This window comes from Egretta garzetta, unplaced genomic scaffold, assembly GCF_000687185.1.
Source record: "Egretta garzetta isolate BGI_Z169 unplaced genomic scaffold, ASM68718v1 scaffold41, whole genome shotgun sequence".
In the NCBI taxonomy this organism is placed as follows: Eukaryota; Metazoa; Chordata; class Aves; order Pelecaniformes; family Ardeidae; genus Egretta; species Egretta garzetta.
Genome location: NW_009258755.1, coordinates 2,473,934 through 2,497,985, shown reverse-complemented (window position 1 = coordinate 2,497,985; position 24,052 = coordinate 2,473,934). Strand labels below are relative to the sequence as shown.

At 40.6% G+C, this 24,052-nt stretch overlaps 1 protein-coding gene across 1 annotated transcript in view; it reads left to right on the top strand.

Annotated features, from left to right (window-relative positions):
- The first annotated feature begins 5,271 nt into the window (after positions 1-5,271).
- Positions 5,272-24,052, top strand: part of YTHDC1 (YTH domain containing 1) — a 31,328-nt gene continuing 12,547 nt past the window's right edge. Inside the window, exons 1-16 of the mRNA XM_035888914.1 lie at positions 5,272-5,404; positions 6,755-6,852; positions 9,227-9,328; positions 11,130-11,458; positions 11,568-11,922; positions 13,208-13,297; positions 13,800-13,853; positions 14,465-14,559; positions 15,845-15,953; positions 16,054-16,171; positions 17,256-17,340; positions 19,275-19,441; positions 21,947-22,029; positions 23,481-23,517; positions 23,610-23,649; positions 23,754-23,816. Coding sequence (XP_035744807.1) covers positions 6,801-6,852; positions 9,227-9,328; positions 11,130-11,458; positions 11,568-11,922; positions 13,208-13,297; positions 13,800-13,853; positions 14,465-14,559; positions 15,845-15,953; positions 16,054-16,171; positions 17,256-17,340; positions 19,275-19,441; positions 21,947-22,029; positions 23,481-23,517; positions 23,610-23,649; positions 23,754-23,816 — 1,779 coding nt within the window. The 5' untranslated portion in view covers positions 5,272-5,404; positions 6,755-6,800. The remainder of the gene's footprint in view (positions 5,405-6,754; positions 6,853-9,226; positions 9,329-11,129; positions 11,459-11,567; positions 11,923-13,207; positions 13,298-13,799; positions 13,854-14,464; positions 14,560-15,844; positions 15,954-16,053; positions 16,172-17,255; positions 17,341-19,274; positions 19,442-21,946; positions 22,030-23,480; positions 23,518-23,609; positions 23,650-23,753; positions 23,817-24,052) is intronic.

Genomic DNA, 24,052 nt, shown 5'->3' with positions numbered 1-24,052 from the left:
AGTTGTATAAATGCCTGCCTGAACTCAGGCCCAGCAAATGCAAAAGTCAAAAACAGATCTGAGAATTACATCTCGGGGATGACTCCAATTACCACCTTACGCCCTCTCGTTTCCCAGGAAAACATACACAGCACAAGGAGCAAAAATTTACCACTTAAAATATCACCCAGAACAAATCCTGCTGTCTCCAAGCAAGATCTAGCTAAGCCAAGCAGTGCTTTCACACCAGTGATCTAGAGTATTTCGGCTGGGATAGAGTTAATTTTCTTCATAGTAGCTAGCATAGTGCTGTGTTTTGGATTTAGTACCAGAAGAATATTGATAACACACTGATGTTTTTAGTTGTTGCTAAGTAGTGCTCAGACTACTCAAGGACTTTTTGAGCTTCTCCAGCTCATCCAGGTGCATAACAAGCTGGGAGGGAACACAGCTAGGACAGCTAACCCAAACTGACCAAAGAGCTATTCCATACCATAGAACGTCATGCTCGGGGGGAGTTAGTCGGTCGGTTGCGGGGGGGAGAGTGATTGTGGCTCAGGACGGGCTGGGCATCAGGCAGCGGGTGGTGAGCAATTGCATTGTGCATCACTTGTTTTGTATATTCTGTGTATTTTCTTACCATTATGATTAACCTGTCTCTATCTCACCCCACAGGTTTTACTTTTTTTTTTCCCAATTCTCTCCCCCATCCCACTGAGGGGGGGGGAGGGAGTGAGCAAGCAGCTGCGTGGTGCTTAGTTGCCAGCCCAGTTAAACCACGACATGGACCCTGCATTTCCTTTCCTCTAGCTATAACCACTGTAGACCACTTCCCTGAAGCAAAGAAAATAAAACAGTTCACATTGGTCTGGGACCAAAATACGCACCAATCGCAAGATGCTGCCACCTCCTGATTCAGTAGGGGACTGACCTAGAAAGCCCACAAAGCTGTACTGAGTTGCAGCAGGACTGAGTGCATCTGAACACCACTCACTGCTGCCAAAAGGAGACAGTCGCCTTTTCTGTGTGTTCATCCTGCCTCTCAAAAAGCCATTTCAACTCACGTTCTGGAAAGTAATCCAGGAAAGAAAAATGAAATCGTTGTGTTTCAAATTAGCAATTTAATACAGGTAAGTGTGCTAAAGAACTAGGGCAGCACAACTGAAAGCGACAGGAGAGAGAGAAGAGAGGGTCACCATGTCCTGCAGCAGAAATATGCTGACCGCCTAAACTGTATCATCTAATCCTGCTTCAGGGGATTTGAAAAGGCAAGTGATGGAAGAACAGTCTACTCTTTGAAGTGGAAGTGCTCAAACAAGAGAAAATTGCAGCAATGATTATGAAATGCAGATTCTTCAAGTCTCTCCACATAACCAGGATCCCTGGGACCACCCAACAAACTCGGCTTTGTCCTAACTTGCTTGTCACTGAAGTGACTATTCAACTCACCAGGGTCAGTCTGTCTTACAAGCAGCACATCCAAAAGCATTCCTGAGGTTTTTTTATTCAGAAAAATCTCACCCTCCTTGAAACCCAGTGCAAACAAACAGATATCACCCTTAACACTATCAGCACGAAAATAATATTTCCTAAGGGGAGGGAGGAGGAAGAAGCCTGAGGGAAAGACGACAGCCAACATACACAAACAGGAACAATGATGGGAAAAAGCAGCCAAACTTTCTTTTGGGAGAGAGGGGAAAACCTTGATGTCTTCCACGAACTTAAGTTTCCTTCCTCCCCCCACCCCCTCCATCTCATTAACTAATTAAAAATATATTTTTGAGTAATACCTATAGGGAGCTTCCCCTTTACACAGCAGTAATTCTGTGAGCCAATAAACTCAGTGGCCTGAAGTACCTGGCCTTGACCCACGATCAGTGCAGAACGGGGTAATTATTGTGTAAACAGGAAGCACGCTACTGCCAACGCACTGCGGTGCAGGAACACAAGGCATACAGAAGTTCTACTTCTGCACTAGCACCTCCTGCTGCTTACTTAAAGTGCAGATCAGAAATGAAATCAAATACTAATACTTTATGGCTATCTATGCCAACAAGTGTTTGCCAGAACTCTCTGCAGCTTTCTTTAAAAAAAAAAAAATCACAATTTTTTTTTTTTTTTATTGTAAACATCTTCCGTCGGCTGACATAGCCAAAATACTTTCAGGCATCACAGGGTAGCTTTAGAAAGGCTTTTAGGCATAAGCAGATTACAGCAAGGTAAAAGAAGTTTTATTATAACCTACACGTCACCGTTGCAGGGTTGTAAGCAGATGACAAGGGTTAGTGTGCATACATTCTGAAAGGTATCAGACTTTATGGGAATCACACTCATTGTACCAGCCAAATGTACGGGTGTTTCAGTAGAGACTTATACACCAGGATGCAGCTACATGAATGGCTGCCCGTTGACTTGCATCGTAAACGTCTGCCTTTTGAGAACAGCAGGAGCAGTAACAAGTCTCATCCACCGGTCTGGAAGACAAATTCTGAATCAGTGGATTTTGCATTTTAATCTAACTTAGATAAGCTAACCTACTTCACAAAACTAATATCCCCACCTCCTCTTGGTTTTCCACAGTTCCAAGTTATACAGGCTGCAATAGGCCTACAAAGAAATAATTTTCAGAAATACACCTCTTCAGCAGTCAGCAGCCATCCCCACTCAGTCCCTTGATAGACAGCAGAAGGCTTGGACATAAAAGAAGGCCCAAATCTTGTCTCTAACGTAGGACATGATCATCGTCAGTCACCCTAGTCATTCCTCAACAGTGGTCCATCTCTAATACGCAGTCTTTAGAGAACGCCCATCAGCAGTCACTTGCACAAAAAACACGGACAAATGGGCTAACACTAAGATGTTATAAAGACCATTTTAAAGGGAGAACTTCTAAGCAGCTGTTGTAACCTGGTTCTGAAAGGCATTCTTGCAGACACCAAAGGAATTCTTCAACATTCCCTTTAAAATAGTTTTGAACAAACCAATTATCTGTCCCTTAAAAGTATATCTATCAAATCTTTGGCAAAGCAAGAACTAAAAGGAAACCCACTATCAAGTTTAGCACCCTTTCCTCCCTGCTCCTTTCCATTAGGATTTGCTATACTGTAATCTACATGGGAAGCCACAGCTACCAGCTGCTTTGCTGCACTTAGGGAGTCTCTCTTGCCTTACCCATCAATAACAGAATGGGTAAGGTTGGAAGGGACCTCTGGAGGAGGTTTAGTCTAGCTAGAGCCATTACATCCTTGAGAAAAGCACCAATAGCTAACCTCACTTGCAGACTTCCCCCCCACCCCCAAACATACTACAGTAAAGGTGCTAGACTTGTGCTACCAATATTTGAACACTGTGCCACATGAAAGGCATGAAACCCACCAGAAAGGCCACACTTGGCTTTAAAGCACAGCCTTCTCCAAAGCTGTCTTGGTGCACCTGCAGATTCAAGAAGTACAGAACCTGACATAAACCACAGCTCCGTTTAAGTGCCCTTCCATTTAACTCATGTTAACAACACCATCTAGTGGATTACACACAGACAATTTTTTCTTTGATGGGTAACAAAACACCCAGTAAAGTAACATCACAGGGTAATTTCTGAAAGTAAAATTAGAGAATGCAAGTGTTGCTTATAAATAATGCATGCTAAATAAACCTATTGCATGCATGCCAGCTGTGGAAAGGTCACTCCACAAGCAGCTTAACCAGCTGATGTGACAGGAACACAGACACACAAGAATTGCTTCAGTCTTTGACTACAGAATCAAGAAGTGCCAGTAAAATGACTGTTGTCACATCCTGCATGTTTAACAAAATAAAACTCCAAAGACTCGTGGGACAAGCAAATGTTGAATCAGTTGTAGCATTACAGCAATAATAACCTTTAATCAGACCACAAAGTCAATACAAAGTTGAAGAGCAGGTATCCACGTCTCTTTCTGTAAGCTTCACAACCACCTTGTCATTTTCACCTCTTCACGTAATTCCAACTTCTATAATCTCTCTGCAGAAATACTTCAACTCTTCAGGCGATGCTTTTATCCTCTTTTCAGGCTTTGCTTTCAGTTTTGAAGCAAGATGGGCAATAGCAACCAGTGTTATAGAGTGCCTTTTGCACTCCAGCCTCCATCACTGGAGAGGTGCTTCCTCAAGCTAACCAACAGCTACTATGCTGACCAGACATTTTTACTAACCTTTCCACTCTGTGAGCACAGGCAAATACACTGAATATCATGAGCAAAGCATCCTAAAACTACATTGTTCTGGAAAGGGGAATCTGAAGGACTGAGTTGACTGTCTGCACCCATCTGCAGCCCTAAAACAAGAATTATCATTTAGTCTACAGCATTAACCACCTTGCTATGCATCTATTCCACTTAAAAAGAAAAAAAAAAAAAAGAGGTAGAGCTTTTATAACAGTGACATGCCAGCTAACAGGCTTTAAAATACCATACTGGACAAAACAAGCTCTTACTTGATAATTGCAAGTTACACACAGCCCTAACGAACTACTGAAGGCCACTCAAGTGGCCAGGCCTCTTCACAAGCTGCCTGGAAGGGTAATTAAGATGAGGAGGTAAGTTGTCACCTAGGTTATGGTAGGAAAGAAGCATGCCCTAATCCCAACTTTCTTTAAAAAATAATTTGGATTGATAAAGTACACTTATTTCATATTTGAACAGACCCATTACAAAACAAGCTGAACATCACCAGAAGGAAGAAAAAAAAAATTTTGCTCTAGAAAAAAAAAATTAGCAGCCAAATGAAAACCCGAAAAGAGCAATACCTAACACTGGGGAAGGCCACGGTTACTTTGCCCTACTCAAGGCCCATGGCAAGAGCTCCAACACCTCACACTGTTATCACAACAGCACAGGAACACAGAGAGACAGAATCATAGCATCGTTTAGGTTGGGAAAGACCTTTAAGATCATCAAACCCAAGCATTAACCTAGCCCTGCCACTAGAAGGGAGCTTCCCCTCAGCTTCCCTCACTTCAAGGACAGAAACCGGTCTCCTTCCCTACAGTTCTTCTCCCAGCAGCGGAAACAGCTCAGAGCCGCGCTCTAAGACGGGCCCACCAGGCAGTAACACCGGACACGGAGCATCCCCACCGCTAACAGACAAAAATGGCGGGCTTCCCCGCAACCCCCGGCAGGACGCATGCGCAGGAGGGGCGCCGCGGGGGACGATTTTACGCGCGCGCCCTCGCCCCTCCCCCCCCACCTCCCACCGCGCATGCGCCGCTCGTTCTCCCTCCGCGCCTCCGCCGGCGGCGCTCTGTGACGCGCAGAGCGTAAACAAAGCGGTGCATTCTGGGAAGAGGGAATCGTTACGTGCAGGAAGAGGGAGCCTCCATCTTAGGCGCTCGACGCGTCGCGGCGGCGGCGGGATGGTTGGCCTTCACTCTGGGAGACGTCCGTGAGGAGAGCCGGAGGGGCGGGGGGACCGGGAGGCCCGCTTCGAGAACAATTTTCGTAGTCTTTAGACGTGGCGTATGGGGAAACGCTGCCTTGTTGTGCCCTGGGGTGCTGCGGCCGTGGTGCCGTCATCTGGCGCCCGGCGGCAGTGGGCTCGGGGCAAGGTGACTTGAGCAGCGGATTCAGGAATAAGTTCGTGGGCTACAAGTTTAACATTATTAGTGGCGAGTTACTGCTGGTTGTCTTCTAGCAGAAAGTATCGGCTTTTCTTCATTTCTGCTTGGATCCCTAGCCGTATTTTTTGCAGGATTTTCTGTCGAGGGACGTAGTTACCTTAGCAAGTATAAGCTGATGTTAGAATATTCTTTTTGGTGATTTTTGCTCGGCATTTTGCAGTCGGTTATGCATTCTGGGCACTGTGGGTAAATAAGTTTGAATTAAAGGAATTGAATGTTTCCAGTATAATATATATTCACAACTCTTATAACTGACTGTCACTGTGTGCAGAAGCTGATGTGATCCGCATGTTCTTTATAAGGTTATACGAGTCAGTCCTCACAAAGTAGTCTATTTAAGAATCAAAACCAAAGTTTAGATATAGAAGGTGGCTGTTAGGTGGTTAGTGCAGATAATAGCAGTGGTATAAAAAAGGTAAAGGATCACTATGATGTTGTGGTTTGGTTTACATTGTTTTGGATTTTTATGAAATACATTTCATGTGAAGTTTTTTTTCAGGATAGATGTCCATAAAATGTCTTGTCAGAGGTGTGAAAGTTTGCTGTCTCTAATACTTATTGTGAAATTAGGTCACGTGGAAAATTGCCATTAGGTTTTGTTAGAATTGATAAGTAAAATTATTTCTGGTGCTTCATTCTTAATGGTTTTACTTTAAGACTGGTGAGATAGGGTATGATCTGGTTGTGTTGAAACTGATGTGAGCTGCCACCCTGGATGAGCTGTGAAATTGAAATGTTTATTATTGTCACCTAATTTCTACTCATATAATCATTTATACAGATGGGCCTGCATTTTTTTATTCTTTGGGGGTTTTGTTTGGGTTTTTTGGGGTTTTTTTAATCGGTGGCCGTGGTCAAGTCATGAGTAGCAGATAAGAAATGGTTTTGGTTTGTATTCTAATTTGCTTTTCATTTTCTGTCCTATGTAAGGGATGATTCTGACTGAACCGCAGGTGTTAACGCACCTTTGTTTGTAGCTGAACTCGTTTTTATTGTAACTGCAACGTTATTTTCATGCTCCTTTTGGAAGAGAAATGCTGTTTCACTGCTTAAAAAAAGTGGAAATAAATCTCACATACCCTTTTAGTTTGAAATCACCTGGTCTTATCTGCTCTGTTTGCCAAATCAGGTTTTTGCTTGGACCCTTCCTTGAATAGATCTAAAGCTCATGGGCAGCAGAGGAAAAATGGCCTCCCCAGGTTACTTTTCTGCTGTTTCAGGTGAGTTAAATTTGTTCATGGAAGGATCCAACAGACCCCAGAGTCAACAAAAGATGAGTTGCAGGAGAACCCAGTTAGAAGTGTCTGTAATGAAAAGGACTCACTTGGACCTTCCCCCTTCAGCAGTGATGAACTGTAAGAAATCTGTTCTCTACTGTTTTTCTGTTTCTTTTTTTTGTGCTTTTCCTGATGCTTATCTTGATCTGTCTGAGATAATTTGGCTCATCAGGTTGAACACTGACAGTGACAGTTCAGTGAGTGGAATCATCTTTTGGAAGTCAGTTGAGCAGTATGCCTGATACAAGTGAGAGATGGGAACCGTGTGTTCAGATTGCCCTTTTTGCATCACTGGGCTGCTAAATAAATCTGAATTTTTTAAAATAAATTGGATAGATACATCTACATAAGCAAGTGGGGGGGAACTCATCCTGTTCCTGTTTTTTGCATATTTGTTTAAGGTTCCAACTATAAATCGGGCCCACCTAACCTGGAAGGGATTTATTGGACAGTATGTGTCAGACTTGCTTATTCCATTAGACTTTCCTTATCTTCTCATTTATTTCTGAACCAGCTAATATGTGAGTCTTTTTAGCACTGCTGAATGCTACTGCAATAGCTAGGTTAAATGTAGTTTACTCAGGTATGCTGTTGCCTCACCAAAATGGAAACAAAGCTAAGGTTCAGTATGTGTGAGGTGGGTGATATGTTTAATATTCTGATCCTTGCACACCTCTTTTTCATTAGTCTCCAGTAAAAAAATCTGGCGCTTGCGTAGTCTTCTGTGGGGAAGTGGAATGCAAGCCAGGAAACTGCAGCCCATGTTTAGCAGTTGCACAGCCATGAACTTGAGTGTTGTGTATCTCATCAGTAACAGCAAGAACATTTGCTGTGGATATATAGGTATCTACAAACAGAGACGGCTCTTCCCAAGAGAATTGCAGTGCAGCTTCATGTTATATTTAAATGCCCTCTAACTGTAAACTGCCAGGGAAAAGCTCAATCCACCTCTCTCTGCACTGCTTCATTTGCATCAGCTAAAGCAATTGTGCGTTTCAGGGACCGATTCTGCATTCCCCTACCACAGAAAATGTGGAGAAATGCCAGCAGGAAAACTAGCACACATGCTGACCTCAGATTCAGTAGTATATATATTAGAGATACAGTTCTAATACTAATTTTTTTTTTCTGGTGTGGATTGTGTCATTTTTTTAATATAAAGCTGTAAAACTTCCCTTGTGGTGCGGCTCAAGATTTTGAGATTGACAAGTTGGCAAACTCTGGAGGACTTAGTTTGCTGCCTTACCCTGATTTCGTCTGATACAGGAGTCCTTACCTGCTGCTTTACAGTGTTGTACAATGCGTCTTCTACAGGTAGTCAACCAGCTGAATCCTTGGAGTTTGCTCTGCTTTCCTTTTCCTGAGCACAGAAAAGAGAATCACTCATAGTAATATAAAGTGGAAAGAGCTAAGAATTCAAGAGTTTAGGAGAAGAAATGTGAGATTCCAAAAGGAATACCTTTTCTATTATTTTTCCCTTTGATGCTTAGGCTTAGTTCGCTCTTATTTTTAAAGTGCTTGGAGTATGGATCTGCTGTCTTGAAGCTGGTGAATCCTTCTACTAGAATCACCATATATTCCCTTTGGTGTCAGGCAAAGTGAAACAGAGTTGGAAATAGTGACAGATATTAAAAGTTGTGTGACTAAATGTGGTCATTTATTGCTTCTAGCATTAATTTTGTTAAACTTTTGCCCTTTTGATGAAGGCGAATTAGTTGTAGGGTTTTTTTCAGAGCAGCTCAGAATTAATTATGCAGCAGATAAGTACTACTTTCCCCTTCTTCATTGGGGTGACCTAGCTTATGTTCTTGTTAGCATGCCAGGTTGCGTTTTTTTTTCTACTTGTAGGTGAACCACAAAATTCGCCCTCCTAACACAGCAGCAACAACAGAAATAGCGCGGCAGGACAGGAGATAATTTAAGGTGTAGGTTCTTCAGGATTTTGGGAAGAGATTACCCCTCTTTTCTTACAGCACTCAGGCTATCTCCCAGTCTCCTTTTTCTCAAATTTTGTACATACTTTTTTGCTAAGCGGAAGCTTAGGTCAGCTTTCCTGCAAACCTTGTGTGATATGAGGTGCCAATTTGGACTTTGTTCAGAGGCCTAAATGCACCCTGTGACATATTTTAAATCTTTTATTGGCTTTGCTTGATCCTTCCAACTGAAATTGTTGAAATAAATCAAGAAGACATTAAGTTTTGCCTTGTGGCAGATCTGTAACCTTAAAGGAAACATTTGGGTTTGTAAATACTAGTTCTACTGTAGTTTACATATCCAGACTTTCAATAGTTGTTTTTAACTTTTTTATTGTTTTCAGATGGTGAACTGAATGTTCTGGATGACATTTTGACTGATGCTCCTGACCAAGACGATGAGTTGTATAACCCCGACAGCGAGCAAGATAAAAGTGAGAAAAAGGGTAGGTGACTTTGGTAGTGGATGTCCTGCAGGAATGTAAATGGTAAAAAACATCTTTCTTATTAGGGTTAAAGTCTTTGAAGTAGCAGCTCTTATAACCTGGTTCAGAGAGTGAGAGAGTTCCAAAAGTCTATTTCATGGGCACTTGCTTTTTCACTCGACTTTCCAAGCAAACAGTTAACTGGGTTTCCTTTTGTCTCAAAAGCAGTTGCCGAGTCTGGCTTGTTGTGAATTCGTTTGCTGTTAGAAAACGACTGTCCCTTCTGGGACAGTGGTCTGTGGATGTTGTATACCTGGACTTCAGCAAAGCCTTCGACACAGTCTCCCATAGCATTCTCCTGGAGAAGCTGGCGGCTCATGGCCTAGATGGATATACTCTTCACTGGGTTAAAAACTGGCTGGGTGGCCGAGCCCAGAGAGTGGTGGTGAATGGAACTAAATCCAGTTGGCGGCCGGTCACAAGCGGTGTCCCCCAGGGCTCAGTTCTAGGGCCAGTCTTGTTTAATATCTTTATCAATGACCTGGATGAGGGGATTGAGTGTGCCCTCAGCAAATTTGCAGACGACACCAAACTGGGTGGGAGTGTTGATCTGCTTGAGGGGAGGAGGGCTCTGCAGAGAGACCTGGACAGGCTGGATCGATGGGCCGAGGCCAACTGCATGAGGTTCAACAAGGCCAAGTGCCGGGTCCTGCACTTTGGTCACAACAACCCCATGCAGCGCTACAGGCTTGGGGAAGAGTGGCTGGAAAGCTGCCTGGCGGAAAAGGACCTGGGGGTACTGGTTGACAGCCGGCTGAATATGAGCCAGCAGTGTGCCCAGGTGGCCAAGAAGGCCAATGGCATCCTGGCCTGTATCAGGAATAGTGTGACCAGCAGGACAAGGGAAGTCATCGTGCCCCTGTACTCGGTGCTGGTGAGGCCGCACCTCGAATACTGTGTTCAGTTTTGGGCCCCTCACTACAAGAAGGATGTTGCATTGCTGGAGCATGTCCAGAGGAGAGCAACCAAGCTGTTGAGGGGTCTGGAGCACAAGTCATACGAGGAACGGCTGAGGGAACTGGGGTTGTTTAGTCTGGAGAAGAGGAGGCTGAGGGGAGACCTGATCGCCCTCTACAGCTACCTGAAAGGAGGCTGTAGTGAGGAGGGGGTCGGCCTCTTCTCCCTGGTAACAGATGATAGGACGAGGGGGAATGGTTTGAAGCTGCGCCAGAGCAGGTTTAGGTTAGATATTAGGAAAAACTTCTTCACTGAAAGGGTTGTCAGGCTCTGGAATGGGCTGCCCAGGGAGGTGGTAGAGTCTTCACCCCTGGAGGTATTTAAAAGAAGGATAGATGAGGTGCTTAGGGACATGGTTTAGTGGTGGGATGTCAGGGTTAGGTTAAAGGTTGGACTCGATGATCTTAAAGGTCTTTTCCAACCAAAGCGATTCTATGATTCTATGATTCTGGTTTGATGAAGTCAAATGGAAATGGAGCAAGGGGGTCCCAAAGTCTGGTTCCAGCTCAGTTCTTGATTTGGCTTTAGGCCAATCCCATAAGCATTTAATTTAGCATTTGCATATACAAAATTTAGAAAACACCTACCAAAGCCTAAAGGATTGTTCTTTTAAAGTAAAATACATGGTTTAGAACATGACCTGTTCCTGACAAGCGGTTTGAATATTGTTGCAAAGCCTACAACTGGAAGATGCTACCTATGACTGCAACAGGGGAATTACCCAAAGTAGAGAAAGTAGGTGCCTCAGCACAGTTTTTGGTTTGATATACAAAATAACATTGAACTTGATCTCTCTCTCTTTCAGGATCAAAAAGAAAAACTGACAGGATGGAAAATGCTGAAAGCAAGAGACAAAAACCTTCTGTGCATTCATCGAGGCAGATGATGCCAAAGCCTCCTAGTTCATCAGTTAGCAATAACAAGAGAATAGTGAGCACGAAAGGAAAACCAGTATCAGAATACAAGAATGAGGAGTATCAGAGGTCTGACAGAAACAAGCGCCCAGATGGTGATCGAAAGACGCGCATGTCAAGCAGTTCCAGGGAACCTTATAAAGGACAACCAGAAAAAACTTGCATGAGGAAGAGGGATATTGACAGAAGGGCAAAGTCTTCTACACCAGATGGTTCAGAGGTATTAAATATTCTTGCTACCTTATAAATAAAGCAATTCGTATGAAGCCTTTATAAGGCATCTTGACAGTGTTAAATGACTCCTGATTCACTTTTTCTTTAAACATCAGAGAATCAGGCATGATGTGGATAGAAGACCAAGCAGATCCAGCCATTCTTCTAAAGAAGAGGTGAACTCTGAGGAATATTGTTCAGATCATGAGACTGGCAGTAGTGGTTCCTCTGAACAAGGCAATACAGAGAATGAGGAAGAAGGAATGGAAGAAGAGGAAGATGATGAAGGGGAGGAGGATGAAGAGGTGGAAGAAGATGGGGAGGAGGATGAAGAAGAGTATGAACAGGATGAGAGAGATCAGAAGGAAGGAAATGACTATGACACACGAAGTGAAGCCAGTGATTCTGATTCTGAATCCGCCTCTTTCACCGATGGGTCAGTCAGATCTGGGACTGGTTCAGATGCATCAGGTAGGTAACATCTAGCATGCTAATCTGAAATACCTTGCCATTGGAAGTTTTTCTGCTTTTAAAAATAACTACTTCCTCACTATGTCAAAACTAAGCCTTAGTAGCACAAGTCACTAAGATGCTATTTATGAAATAAATAGGCAAGGGAAAAATGTGCTGGAAAGTCGTATTTCCTTACACAAAAAGTTGTGGATATCAGGATTACCATGCTGAGGATTCATAGTCTTCTTGATTGCTTTGGCCCTACTGTTCAACACTTTGAAACATTGCAATTAGTATTTTCTTAGGTATCTAATGGCTTAGTTCCCCATAAGATTAATTTTAAGTTGGTGTTGAGCTGATCTGTACTCATCTAGATGAGTGACCAGGCAGACTGGTGTAGTAAAAGCACCATCTCCCCAGGGAAGGATAGTTCAATCTTAAACAGGGGCTGCCTTCAGCATAGGAATTCTAAACTTAAGTTGAAATGATTAGCTATTAGGGCAGACTTGGAAAGAAGGAAATGTTTTAAGCAGCAACTAGAAACAAATGCTTCACAGTTGTATAACTGGTCCTAACTTACAGATGTGAGGTGTTAATGATGTAAATACTTTTGGATTTGGCTGGGGTTTTGTTGGTGGTGTTTTGTTGGGTTTTTTTTTTTTAAGAAAGCGGCTTGCAATCCTGTTAAGATTCATGTATCTTCCTTGTCTGAAGTCTCCATAGGTGGTCATCCTGCTTAACATAATGCCTTTTTTGGCTCAGCTCTGCTGTTTGGAATTAGAGAACAGGAAGGTGTAACCTAAAGACAAGTGAAGCTGTAATGACTGTTCTAAAAAGCTCCGTAGTGTAACATAACACTTTTAAGAGTGGAAATAATTGCCTGTGTGCCACAGTGTTTTGTTTTCATACCTCTTGCCATTTTGTTGAGCTCTGAGCGAATGAGCCCCTATCACTATTGCAACACACTTTGTGCTCTGTGTTGCAAATTTGGCTGAAGGCTGGAGAAAAGAGCTAAACCACCCTTACTAAAACACCTAGGAGATAAATTCTGTCTCTAAACTTTGCACACAATTACTAGATTTGTGGCATTCTTCTTCCTTTTGTGAATGAAAAGCTTGAGTAATTAGCATTTGCTTCTTTTGTGCCTGATAGTTTTGGGGCAGCAACCACCATTTTCATGTGCAAGCCAAATTCTAACTTCACTGTAACAGATGTTATTTTCCTGTCTCAGTAATTTTTATCTCAATTTTGCCTGCCACTTGATGTTTAAAATACTGCTTTTATTTCTTATGGGGTTTTTTAGATGAGAAAAAGAAGGAAAGGAAGAGAGCTAGAGGTATCTCTCCAATTGTTTTTGACAGAAGTGGAAGTTCCGCATCAGAATCGTATGCAGGTATTCTTTCCTTTTATTGCTTGTCATCCTGACTTGCATCAAATCTTAATGTGTAATCTAAAATAAATGTAACTGGCTGTAGAAATTTATGGGGTATGTAGTTTTGTATGATTTGGTATTGACTTCTGGCATGTTGTGTGTGGATACCTTTGGGGGGAAGTAGGCTTTCTTGTTACTTTAATGCTATTCTGTTGCTTAAGTGGAATTTTCACTTTTTTTTTTTAAACTTGGAAGATGATGATTCAGTGACTAGTTTTCTGAGTAGGAAATTGTTCAAATACTATTTTAAAATGACAAACCCAAACAAAACAACCCAAAAACAAAACCAAAAAAAACCAAAACAAAACACTCGTGCACATTGAATAGTATTTTTTGTGTGTGTGGGTGCGCGCCAGAAAGCATAATTTGTCATGAATGAAAATTGTATGTGACAAGGCTGTAGAAATTGTATATTATCTCTATTAAGGCTCAATCTGAACAAATGTACTTTGGCTAAACACAGGTTCAGAAAAGAAGCATGAGAAATTATCATCTTCCGTTCGTGCTGTCCAAAAAGGTATCATTTAAATTTGAATTTTTAATGCATGCCCCATAGCAAGCCATTGTCTCTGTTCATTAAATTACCTGTGAGTAGTAATGTTCCGATATAAATCAGTTTGAGCACATACTTGTTCTGAGTATAACAAGTGAATCTTGAGCTACTTTTGCATGTGTTGAGAGTGATATGCAAAAAGTTCAGTCGCTTTGCTCCTTGCAGAGGCGGCAAAGCAAAAAAATAAAGTGCTTACCTCTGAGAAGAGGAACATTTTCAGCATTCTCTATTGGACTTGTGCTGATACGAATGTTACCCAGTATTTATCCAAAGATTCTTAAGGAAATAAGTCCTGTATATCGGAACATCACTGAATCATGCTGATTTTAATTTATTTTTTCTTTACCTGATTATCTAAGTTCTAGTTTTGATTTGGTTTCCCCTGGCATTTTGTACTCTACAGCTTAGACTTCAAGTTTCAAGTTGGGTGGTTGACTGTGGTAATACATAGGTAGGAACTGGGGGGGGTACAGTATATTCTGAAGGAAACAAACAACTGTCTATACTCAAAGCAACATTTTTTTGACAACTGTAAATATTCACAGTTCGGCTTATTTGACACTTTGTTTTTTCAGATCAAACAAGTAAACTGAAATACATTCTCCAAGATGCACGATTCTTTCTCATCAAGAGTAATAACCATGAAAACGTATCACTTGCTAAAGCAAAGGTATGTTGAATTTTCTTCAAACTGATTGCTTTGTCTATTTTCAAACACACACACCTTACTGTATAAAAGCATATAGATAGATGTATTCTTTTCTCCACCACTCAGAACTTGTTAGGGGCAAGGATGAAAGCTACTGTTCTTGATTCTTCAGTGGCAGCCATTCTGCTTCTGCTGTAACCTAGAAAAGTTTCTAGTCATTTATCTTGATAAGAATAGGGTTAAAAAGGGGCTTCAAGGTCTCTTTGATAACATCCTAAGCCAGCCTCTGTTGGGAATGCTGTGATATTTGCTCCCTTTCATCAGCACCCATGTTCATATTGCTGTACTGTGAGGAGGTTCAGAAGGTTGTTTTGGCTTTCAACTAATGCTATAAAAGTAATGTTTTTCAGTTGCTTCAGGGATCCAAAGCCTTATTGCAGAAATGTATGCCTGGTAGTGCTGGTGTAAGGGAGTTCTTGGGAGGGATTCCACTGCACTGGACTTCAGCTTCTGAGGAATGGCACTAGGCCACTCTGGTGGTTTTGTATTTGCATGTGTTATTTGGAACAGCTTGTAGAGAAAATAGTTGATTTGCTGTTATACAATATACACAGAGTAGGTGATTCTGTTAATGAAGATTTTCTAAAATGGAATAGCATTAAAACGATTAAATGACTCTTTAAATTCCCCACCAGCTTTGGGTCTGATCTGTGCAGTGAACACTGTTCTGATGGGTGTTTGCTTTAGCTATTTAGAGAAGTATATCCTTTCTTGCCAATTAAAAATGTTGGTCGGGTGCCTTTCATGTTTCTGGCCTTTCATTAAAAGACTTTTAAAGTCAGCAAGCTGTCATCAACAAATCTGTCATACTAAGAAGGTTACTGAAATCTGCCTGCCCACCTTTCAGTGTACATGCTGCTGTTTTTTTCATAATTTGTGTGTATTCTATAATACATGAACTCCCAAAGTCACTTAAAACATACATTAAAAATACTAAAGAAAAAGGTTTTCATGTATCTGTCCATCATCATAATTAGAAATGGAACCTTACAGATGGTTTAAATGCATCTGCAGCGTTCAAAAAAAGATTGAAAAGCCAATGTTTTAAAAGTTTTATAATGAGGCAGGCTAAAAATATTTTCTGAAGGAACTGAATTTAGCAGAACCTTTCTCTTTCCATTATATTCTGTCCCAGAACACTAGTTTGGTCTTGTTTTCCTCATCTGCACTACATACTTCTGACAGCTAAATCACTTGAGATGAACTCTTACATTTTGGTGGTGGGGTGGGGGTTGTTTTGTTTTAGGGAGTATGGTCAACCCTTCCAGTGAATGAAAAGAAGCTTAATGCTGCATTTAGATCAGCAAGAAGCGTTATTTTGATATTTTCTGTAAGAGAGAGTGGCAAATTCCAAGGTAAGGGAAAGTGAGCTATTATCAAGGTAAGTGGAAGTGAGTTTTATGTGCAATAGCTTTTCTGTTGTGTCTTTGTTACAATTCACGTGAAATCCTCTAGGATTTGCAAGACTGTCTTCGGAGTCCCATCATGGAGGATCACCTATACATTGGGTTCTGCCTGCAGGAATGAATGCAAAAATGTTGGGAGGTGTCTTTAAAATTGACTGGATTTGCAGGTAAATAATTGTTCATTTATCTTGCTGTTTAATAACAAGGCAATATAATACCATTTCTCTGTATTACTCACTCGAGTGCTGACAGCATCCTTTTGAAAACTCGATTCAACCTGAAGTCTGTCCTCCAATCTCCCCAAATCCATGCCTCCATGTTACTGAGCTTGGGACTCGGGTCTATACCTGACATGCACTATAGAAAATTTTTTTTTTTTAAGGCAATTAATTTGGAGATTTTTAACACTTGATGGCATTCCTTCACTGATCTCTTGCACTGAAACTAGAAAATGGTATTCTGAAGTCTTTGAGTAAAAACAGCTGCTCGCTTGAATAGACAGCCATGCATAAAAGGGAAAAAAAAATCCTGTAAGGACAGATCTGTCTTCATCTGACATCTTGGCATCTGACTGAACAAAGTAAATGCTACTGCTCTAAAATAACATACACGATAGTACAGATATTTTGCATAATGTACCGGTTGTGAGCAGTATGTTCATGATTTAACTGAGCGCGTCTTACAGAAAAGGTTTTAAAGCTCTCTTAAGAAAAAGAGCTATATCAGTCCTTTGAGATACGTTGCATGGTTGTACAAGCACTTTGGGCAGCCAGAAAGACTAAATACAGGGAAGGTGAGACTTCAAATTAGAGAAGTTGGAAAGGTCCTCTGGAAATTACTGACTCCCACCTCCAGCTCAGAGCGGTTCTAGCTTCATAGTTAGGCCAAATGCTTAGGGGTTTATTTCAGTAGGTACCATGAGCTACCACCTCATGTAGAGACTGGTCATCATATTCAGATGGTGAGATAATAAGCAAGCACAATCTTAATATTATACAAAGACCAAACAAAACTTTCTTTAATAAGATAGGCTGTCATAGTATGGGCCATAGTAGTTAATACTGGAGTAAGTCAAAGTGAAATCTTCAGTTACTAATACTTAATACGTACATGTTCATTCAGAGACCTGACGGTGCAAAGGCTAACAGGATTATTTTGTATGTAATGTCCTGCTGTATGCATTTTAAAATTTATTTTTCTTTACACAAAAAATGGAGGAAAAATTATAAATTATGCCACTTACATATTTAGGCGTGAATTGCCGTTCACTAAGTCTGCTCACCTGACCAATCCTTGGAACGAACATAAGCCAGTAAAGATTGGACGCGATGGACAGGTTTGTTCTTTGGTTTTTTTTTAATCCCTACAACCCACATCTTCTAGTGCTTGCTTTCACCTTTGTATGTACAGAAGATTTGGAATCTTTTTAGATTAGTTGTTACTTGCGGTAGAGTACTGTGACAAAACCACTAGGCTTATTTCCAGTGTTGTTGGAGAAGAAGGAAACAGAAAACAATACAGTATCAATTCTCTTGTCATTTTTGTGTTAAACAGTGTTTGATGCTTCAAAACTATGTGATATTTTGGATTTGAAATGTAATGTGCCTTGCATTGTGTGGTGTGCAAATCTATATGGCATCAGTTTTTAAGAACAAGTTCTGGTGTTTCCAGCTGTGTTCTGCATTGCATTTTTTTATATGCTGTGTTGCTTAGGGTGTAGACTCTACCATTATAAAGTATATGCTAAGTAAATTTTAAGTGGGATGGCTCTTTGTCTTGTCAGACATACCAGAGTGCAGGTGTGTGGCTGCTGTCATCAAGTAACCCAGCCTTGACTAAAATAATGGGTTCTGCTTCCTTAAGGCAAGATGGGAGTTGCATAATCCCCATACTGTATGGAAAATGTAGAGAGCATTATTCTGCCCATGGACATGCTCACTTTGTTGTAAAACAGTATTTTCGGTCTTGTTTTTAATTCAATGTGAACTTAAAAAAAACAAAACAAACAAACAAACAAAAAAAAAACCAAAACCCAAACCAACAGATTTCAGTTAACTTTGTTCCTGTTACATGGTCAAGGAAATAAATTTTTTCATGTTTTGTCCACTTCACTGTAGAGTTGCAATCTGGACATGGATTTCATCTTTTTTCATAAAATTGCTGTGCTGTTAGGTACTGGGCAAGCATTGTCTGATGCTTGCTCTCCCTGCTTTTCAACTCAGGTTATTTCCTGAAGTGGTTGTCGTTTATGCATTTGCGTTTTTGTGTAACCCTGAATGGATCTCTCTTCTGAGGACGTGTACGCTGAGCTGCTTGCATTTACAACATCCTTTGGGAAGGCATTCTGCAGGCCTGCTAGTCACCAGGCTGAAGAAACACTTTTTGGATCATGTTGCACTTGGCTCCTGCTAGCTTCATTTGATGGCCTCGAGTTCTTGTACCGGAAGAGGGAGTCAACAAGTTGATCTCTGTCCCTCTGTCCTCCAAACAACTTGAGGCTCTCATTGTATCTGTCTTGTCCCCCATACTTCACATATTGCTCCTTTTATTCTAGGCTGGAGAGACCCATCTGCTCAGTCATTGCATGTAGGAATTGCGGCGCTTGTTCACTTATCCTTGGTGCCCTGCTTTGAAGCTTTTCCATTTCTATTGTCCCCCTATTTTTTGAGAGGAAGGGGTCAGAACTGCAGCCAGTATTTAAGGTGTGGGTGGCACATGGACTTTCAGTGTGGTATAATGACTTTTTTCATTTTGTGTTCCTTTCTTAATAATCCTGAACACATGATTTACTTGGTTTGACTGCTGTCTTGGCATTGAGCTGGTATTTTCATGGACCTGTCTATCATACATTGAAGAACTCACTTTTGAGTGGTAATGGTCAACTTGATCAGGCCATGGCTTTATATGTGAAGCTGGGATGGATTGTCTTCCTACGTGTGTCACTTTTCTCTCCGTAATAGATGATCATTTTCTTTGTGATGAAAAACAGTCCTCTGATTTTGTAGCAAAACAGTGATGTGGCCTGTCTGTCTCATGGGAAGATATGGTTGCCCCACGTGTTGGGACTATTTTATGAAAATTCTAAGTAGTGCCTAAAGAGTGAAAGGTAATGTAAGTGAATTTTGCTCTGTCTTAAGTGATACTGAAATATCTTCAAAGTGTCTTTTTTTTTTTTTTTTTTTTTCCTTTTAATGTATGTTGTCAGTGTATTTGGAGAGAGTTTCATTTCTTCAGTTTATAAACCACTACTGAACTTCTAACCAATTCTAGGAAATTGAGCCGGAATGTGGAACCCAACTTTGTCTTCTCTTCCCTCCTGATGAAAGTATTGACTTGTATCAAGTCATTCATAAAATGAGGCACAAGAGAAGAATGCATTCACAACCCCGATCAAGAGGACGCCCATCCCGTCGAGACCCCGTTCGGGACGTGGGAAGGTTAGAAACGTTCTTTGGACTGATAATAGGCACATGTATCAGAATAACGTGATGGAGGAATATGATTCGTCAAAGCTTTCGCTGCGATAAAGAAGAGAGAAAATCCTCAAATCAAGCTGCATGGACAAGTTGTGGCTTCATTGAGGATTTCACATGGTTCCCTGGTCTGTCATTTTTCAAGAGGAAAATGGGGATCTTTGCTTTTGCAGAAAAAAATCTCTTAAAGTGCTGTCTAGTTTAGACTAGATCATTTACTGAGATAATGCAACATGTAATGCTAGCTGTAGGTAAGCTTGGCTTGATTATGAGCAGGCTAGATGGAGAAAAGGAAATATTTATATGCCAAAAATGTGTTAATATCTTGTAAAAGCCTTTTCTTTCAGGTGTGTCTCTGGATAAGCCTTATCAAATATGGGACTTTTATAAGGATCACTTAGAATTTTGCAGAAGATGCCGCCTCATTTTGAGGATAAAATATTTAAGTTATTTTCATATTCAAGAGGAGCATTATTGGGACTGTTTCAAATTGTGTCACCGTGATGTGTTAACCCCATTGCCAAATATTCTCTAACATGTAACCACTGAATTCACACATCTTGCTGAGCTTCTGAAAACAGTAGGTTCTTTCCAAAAGGGATCAAGTGGCCCTTGGAGACCCGGCAACAAACCAAAAAGAATGGCTGTTGCTGTGTCTGTATATACAACCTTTCCAGATGCTGGCAGTACCTGTGGACTTAAAGTATTTTTAGAGGATCGACATGGTTATTGATCACTGCTATATGAACTTAACATCATTTTCCAGAAAAAAAGGGGGTATAACTTGTTACAGAATTGGAGAAGTCTTTGCAAAGAACTGATATTGGCCCTTCTGCCAAACACCTTTTCCCCGTGTAGCCACTTTGCATACAGACTGATGTATGGTTTGGGCTGAAACCTTTGGTTAAGTTTCCTCTTTGTGGAAACATCCTGTGGTAGGTACAGATACCCAACAAGAGTCCCCATTTCCTTGAGCTTATAAAAGGACACTGTCACGAGTAGGTAGGAGGAAACCTGGCAGCGCCCCCCTATTTTTGGCTTTAAAGGACTGAACACCAAGATGGCTTTTGAAGTTAAGCTAAGAGGTTTCCAGTGCAATAAAGTATATACAAGTGAAGGTTTTGCAATGGACTGCAAACTATACATATAACACCATCACACCTTCTCAAGCCTGCCAGGGCCTCCATTTATGTATGTGGCTTACAGCTTAAAGTCAGTAGTTGGACTACTATATGAACTGTTTCTATCATATTTTATACCGGTCGTAAATGCACTCTCAAAACTACAAGAAAGCGGTATGTTTATTCTTTACACCAGCTTTTATTTTCCTTGATCTGATTTTGCTGTAGATGCAACTGCTTTGGTTTTTGGGCTTTTTGCTCATAGTAAAGAATCTGCTTTCCTTTTAAAAAGCTTAGTAACTGGGTATGGTGGGATTTAAAGACTGAACTCGGGAAGGGGGTGGAGAAATGAGTCTTTATAAAACTAAAAGCTACATGAGCTTGTTACTCAGCAAGCAAGTTGCACAGTAATTAAGCGATTTAAGAAAGTGTTAATTTCTTGTCATAAGGAATTATATTGCTGGGGTGGGGGGTGGGGAAGGGAATGGATTTGTAGCTGCTTTGTGTTTAGAAACTGTTATGTGAGCTTTGGAGTCTCTTATTAATGTTGATGTACCTTGATGGAGCAAAATTAGCAGCCAGTTTTCAGTTCCTTATTAAATATAACAGCAACTGGAATGTAAGTGTTTTATAATCAAACTTCCTCCCCCAAATCAAAGTTCTGAAAGATAGCATCTCTTCTGTAAAAGAGCTGTTTGTATAGAAAGGAGCCCAAATTATTTTAATTATTAGGAAGCTTAAGTGTTGTTAAACTTTTCTGTAAAAGGCATTGCTGGTAAATTGCTTAGAACAGAAATTGTTAGAAATATCATTGGCCTACCCAGTCAGAAAAGCTACAGCGAAAGAAGCAATTTCACAAAGCATGCAGAAATAGAACTTTTATAGAATTCTTTACCCCATAGCTAGTAAATACAGCAATGTCCATGCCTTCTGTTGTAATGATATATTTTGCCATCTATTTTCACTGTATTTAGTTCTGTAAATTATTTTGTTATCCAATAGGTTGTTTCAAAATGTAACGTGGAAAGTGTAATGTTAAAGCCAAAGTCTAAGTTTGTTTTAGACAAATTTGTTACCCTTTGTTTGGTACGAAGGTACAATTGGGTAGAGTTCCTTACTTAACTACTAAAGTTCCTGTAGCCAGAAAGTAACAGTGAAGGGTATTTAATCAGACTGTTGTTCCTGATTATTTGAGTTCAAATTTAAAGCTGTAGAACATTTTGAAGCAGATGGAATTCAGAATGGTTAAATTGAGATCCTGGGCAGCTCAGGCTATTCCTGTGAGGTATTCTGCTGTGACGAATGCTCCAAGCAATCTTGTTTAATCTCTGATATCTAATTTGTGTAGGCGTCGACCAGAAGATTATGATATTCATAACAGCAGAAAGAAACCAAGGATTGACTATCCCCCTGAGTTTCACCAAAGACCAGGTTAATATCTTACTATGAAGATTTGTGTGCACCAATTCACAAGTGTTTTCTCTTTCAGTGTATCCTCATTTAATTCAAAAGTAAAATATTGATATGACTGGGATATAAAAATGGTACTTCTCCCAGGTGCTGCCTGCTGGTTTAACCCACGTCTCACAAAAGTCAAGTGACACTGTTTCACTGGTTTGAGGGAGAGAGAGCTGAGTTAATCTAGGCTAAGCCCTTTTAAGAGCCTCAGAATTGTGTATGAAGTTGTGAATGATCCTCTCAAGCGCTTTGTTAATAGCAGTTGAAATGCCTGACGGGCACAAGAATTGATTTGACCTACTTGTCAATGCACTAATCATAAAATGTTTATCAGAAATTTCCAACTAGGAAAGTCAGCTGAGATTGCCTAACTAGCAGCCTCTAGAGATGCTGGTAGACATTTGGTTATGTTTTCAGAGAGAATTTTTTTACAAGCTTGACATGAGAAAGGGAGGGGGAAGTTTCCCTGCATTTTACAAGAGAGTCTAATGATGAGTTTGAGAAGGAGTTTACGTTGTTGTCCAGAGGGAAATGTTAGCAGCAGTAATGCAGCAACACCACTGGTAATACTGCAGATTTTTGTTCTTCAGAAAGCAGTTAAGAAATTGTCACTTTTAAACTACCAAATCTTGCTTCACTGCTATTAGAAATACGTATTCCATTATTTCAGTAGTAGATTTCTTAAAAACCTGTCTTTATGTGGCCAGCTTGACTGCAAACCCTGTGTTCTTTGATGCAAAAAGTGTTGTTGCTGCTCCCTGGCTTTCCAAGACCACTGTTTAGAGTACAGAACAACATTTTTTAAAATAATGAAGCTCAGAAACGTTCTTTTATTAGTATAAGCATGCCTGGTAATTTGCACCATTTTACTGAGCTCGTTAAAGTTTACTTATTGGGATTTACTGAAGCTGTAACAATTCTTTGCCCTGTGGGGCTTTTCCAGATGTTTTTGAGGTTGTTTTTAATTTGCTGTGTAACAGTGTATCCAACCTATTAGGAAAACAGCCTTAAGAGTTGCTGAGATGAACACATTCTACTGAATACGCGGTTAATAAGTAATAACAGCCCTGTGCTGATTGCCAAGGGACACTATCTTTCAAACTTGTGGGCTTTCCCAATTAATTTGATTAAACTTCAAGTCTTTATTTGCACAGATACCCCTTGCATATTTGTTTGTGCTGTGTGCAGGTTCCTATGGGTATATCTGTATCATGTTTTTTGTTACTACATTATACTATTTTTCTGTACTGTCTACAAGAAGTTGTAAGCTTTTGAGAGTTTTTTTGAAAGCGGGGGTAATGGCAGGTAGACACAACTTCATAGCTGGCACAAAATGAAAGGACAGTTTCTAATGAGTATATTTTTTTAAGACTGTTATATCATGAGATGGTAAATTGAATTAATACTGCTTGATGTTCGAACAGGGTATATAAAGGATCCCAGATATCCTGAAGTAGACAGGTAAGGTGTGTTCATGTTACTCATTTTATGCCCTGGTAACTTGTCTGTATGGATAAATTGGATTTAGTTCTACAAATTTTTATTCCCAACAGACGATTTTCAGGAGTTCGACGAGATGTATTTTTAAATGGGGTAAGTTGGTGCATGCAGACTTTTGAGGAACTTTTTATATTCAGCTTTCAGCGCTTCCAAAGAACATTCATCACAAATGTTAATATTACTGTCTTTCATTTTAGTCCTACAATGATTACGTGAGGGAATTCCACAACATGGGACCACCACCACAATGGCAAGGAATGGTTTGTGTCTTGTTGAATTCAATTTTTCTTTGTAGAGTATGGCTTTTTTTGTTCCCCTCTAGAGGAGCCTAGCATATTTGATGTGCGCTCAACTCTTCCCTTTTCCTAAAATACATCTTTGCTGTAACTATAAAATGTTTAGGGGAAAAAATTATTTATATCAAGTATTTTGTAATTTACTCAGCTCTCAGCAATAGTCCAGCATTCTAGTAAGCAGTACGGCAGCAGGGATCTGG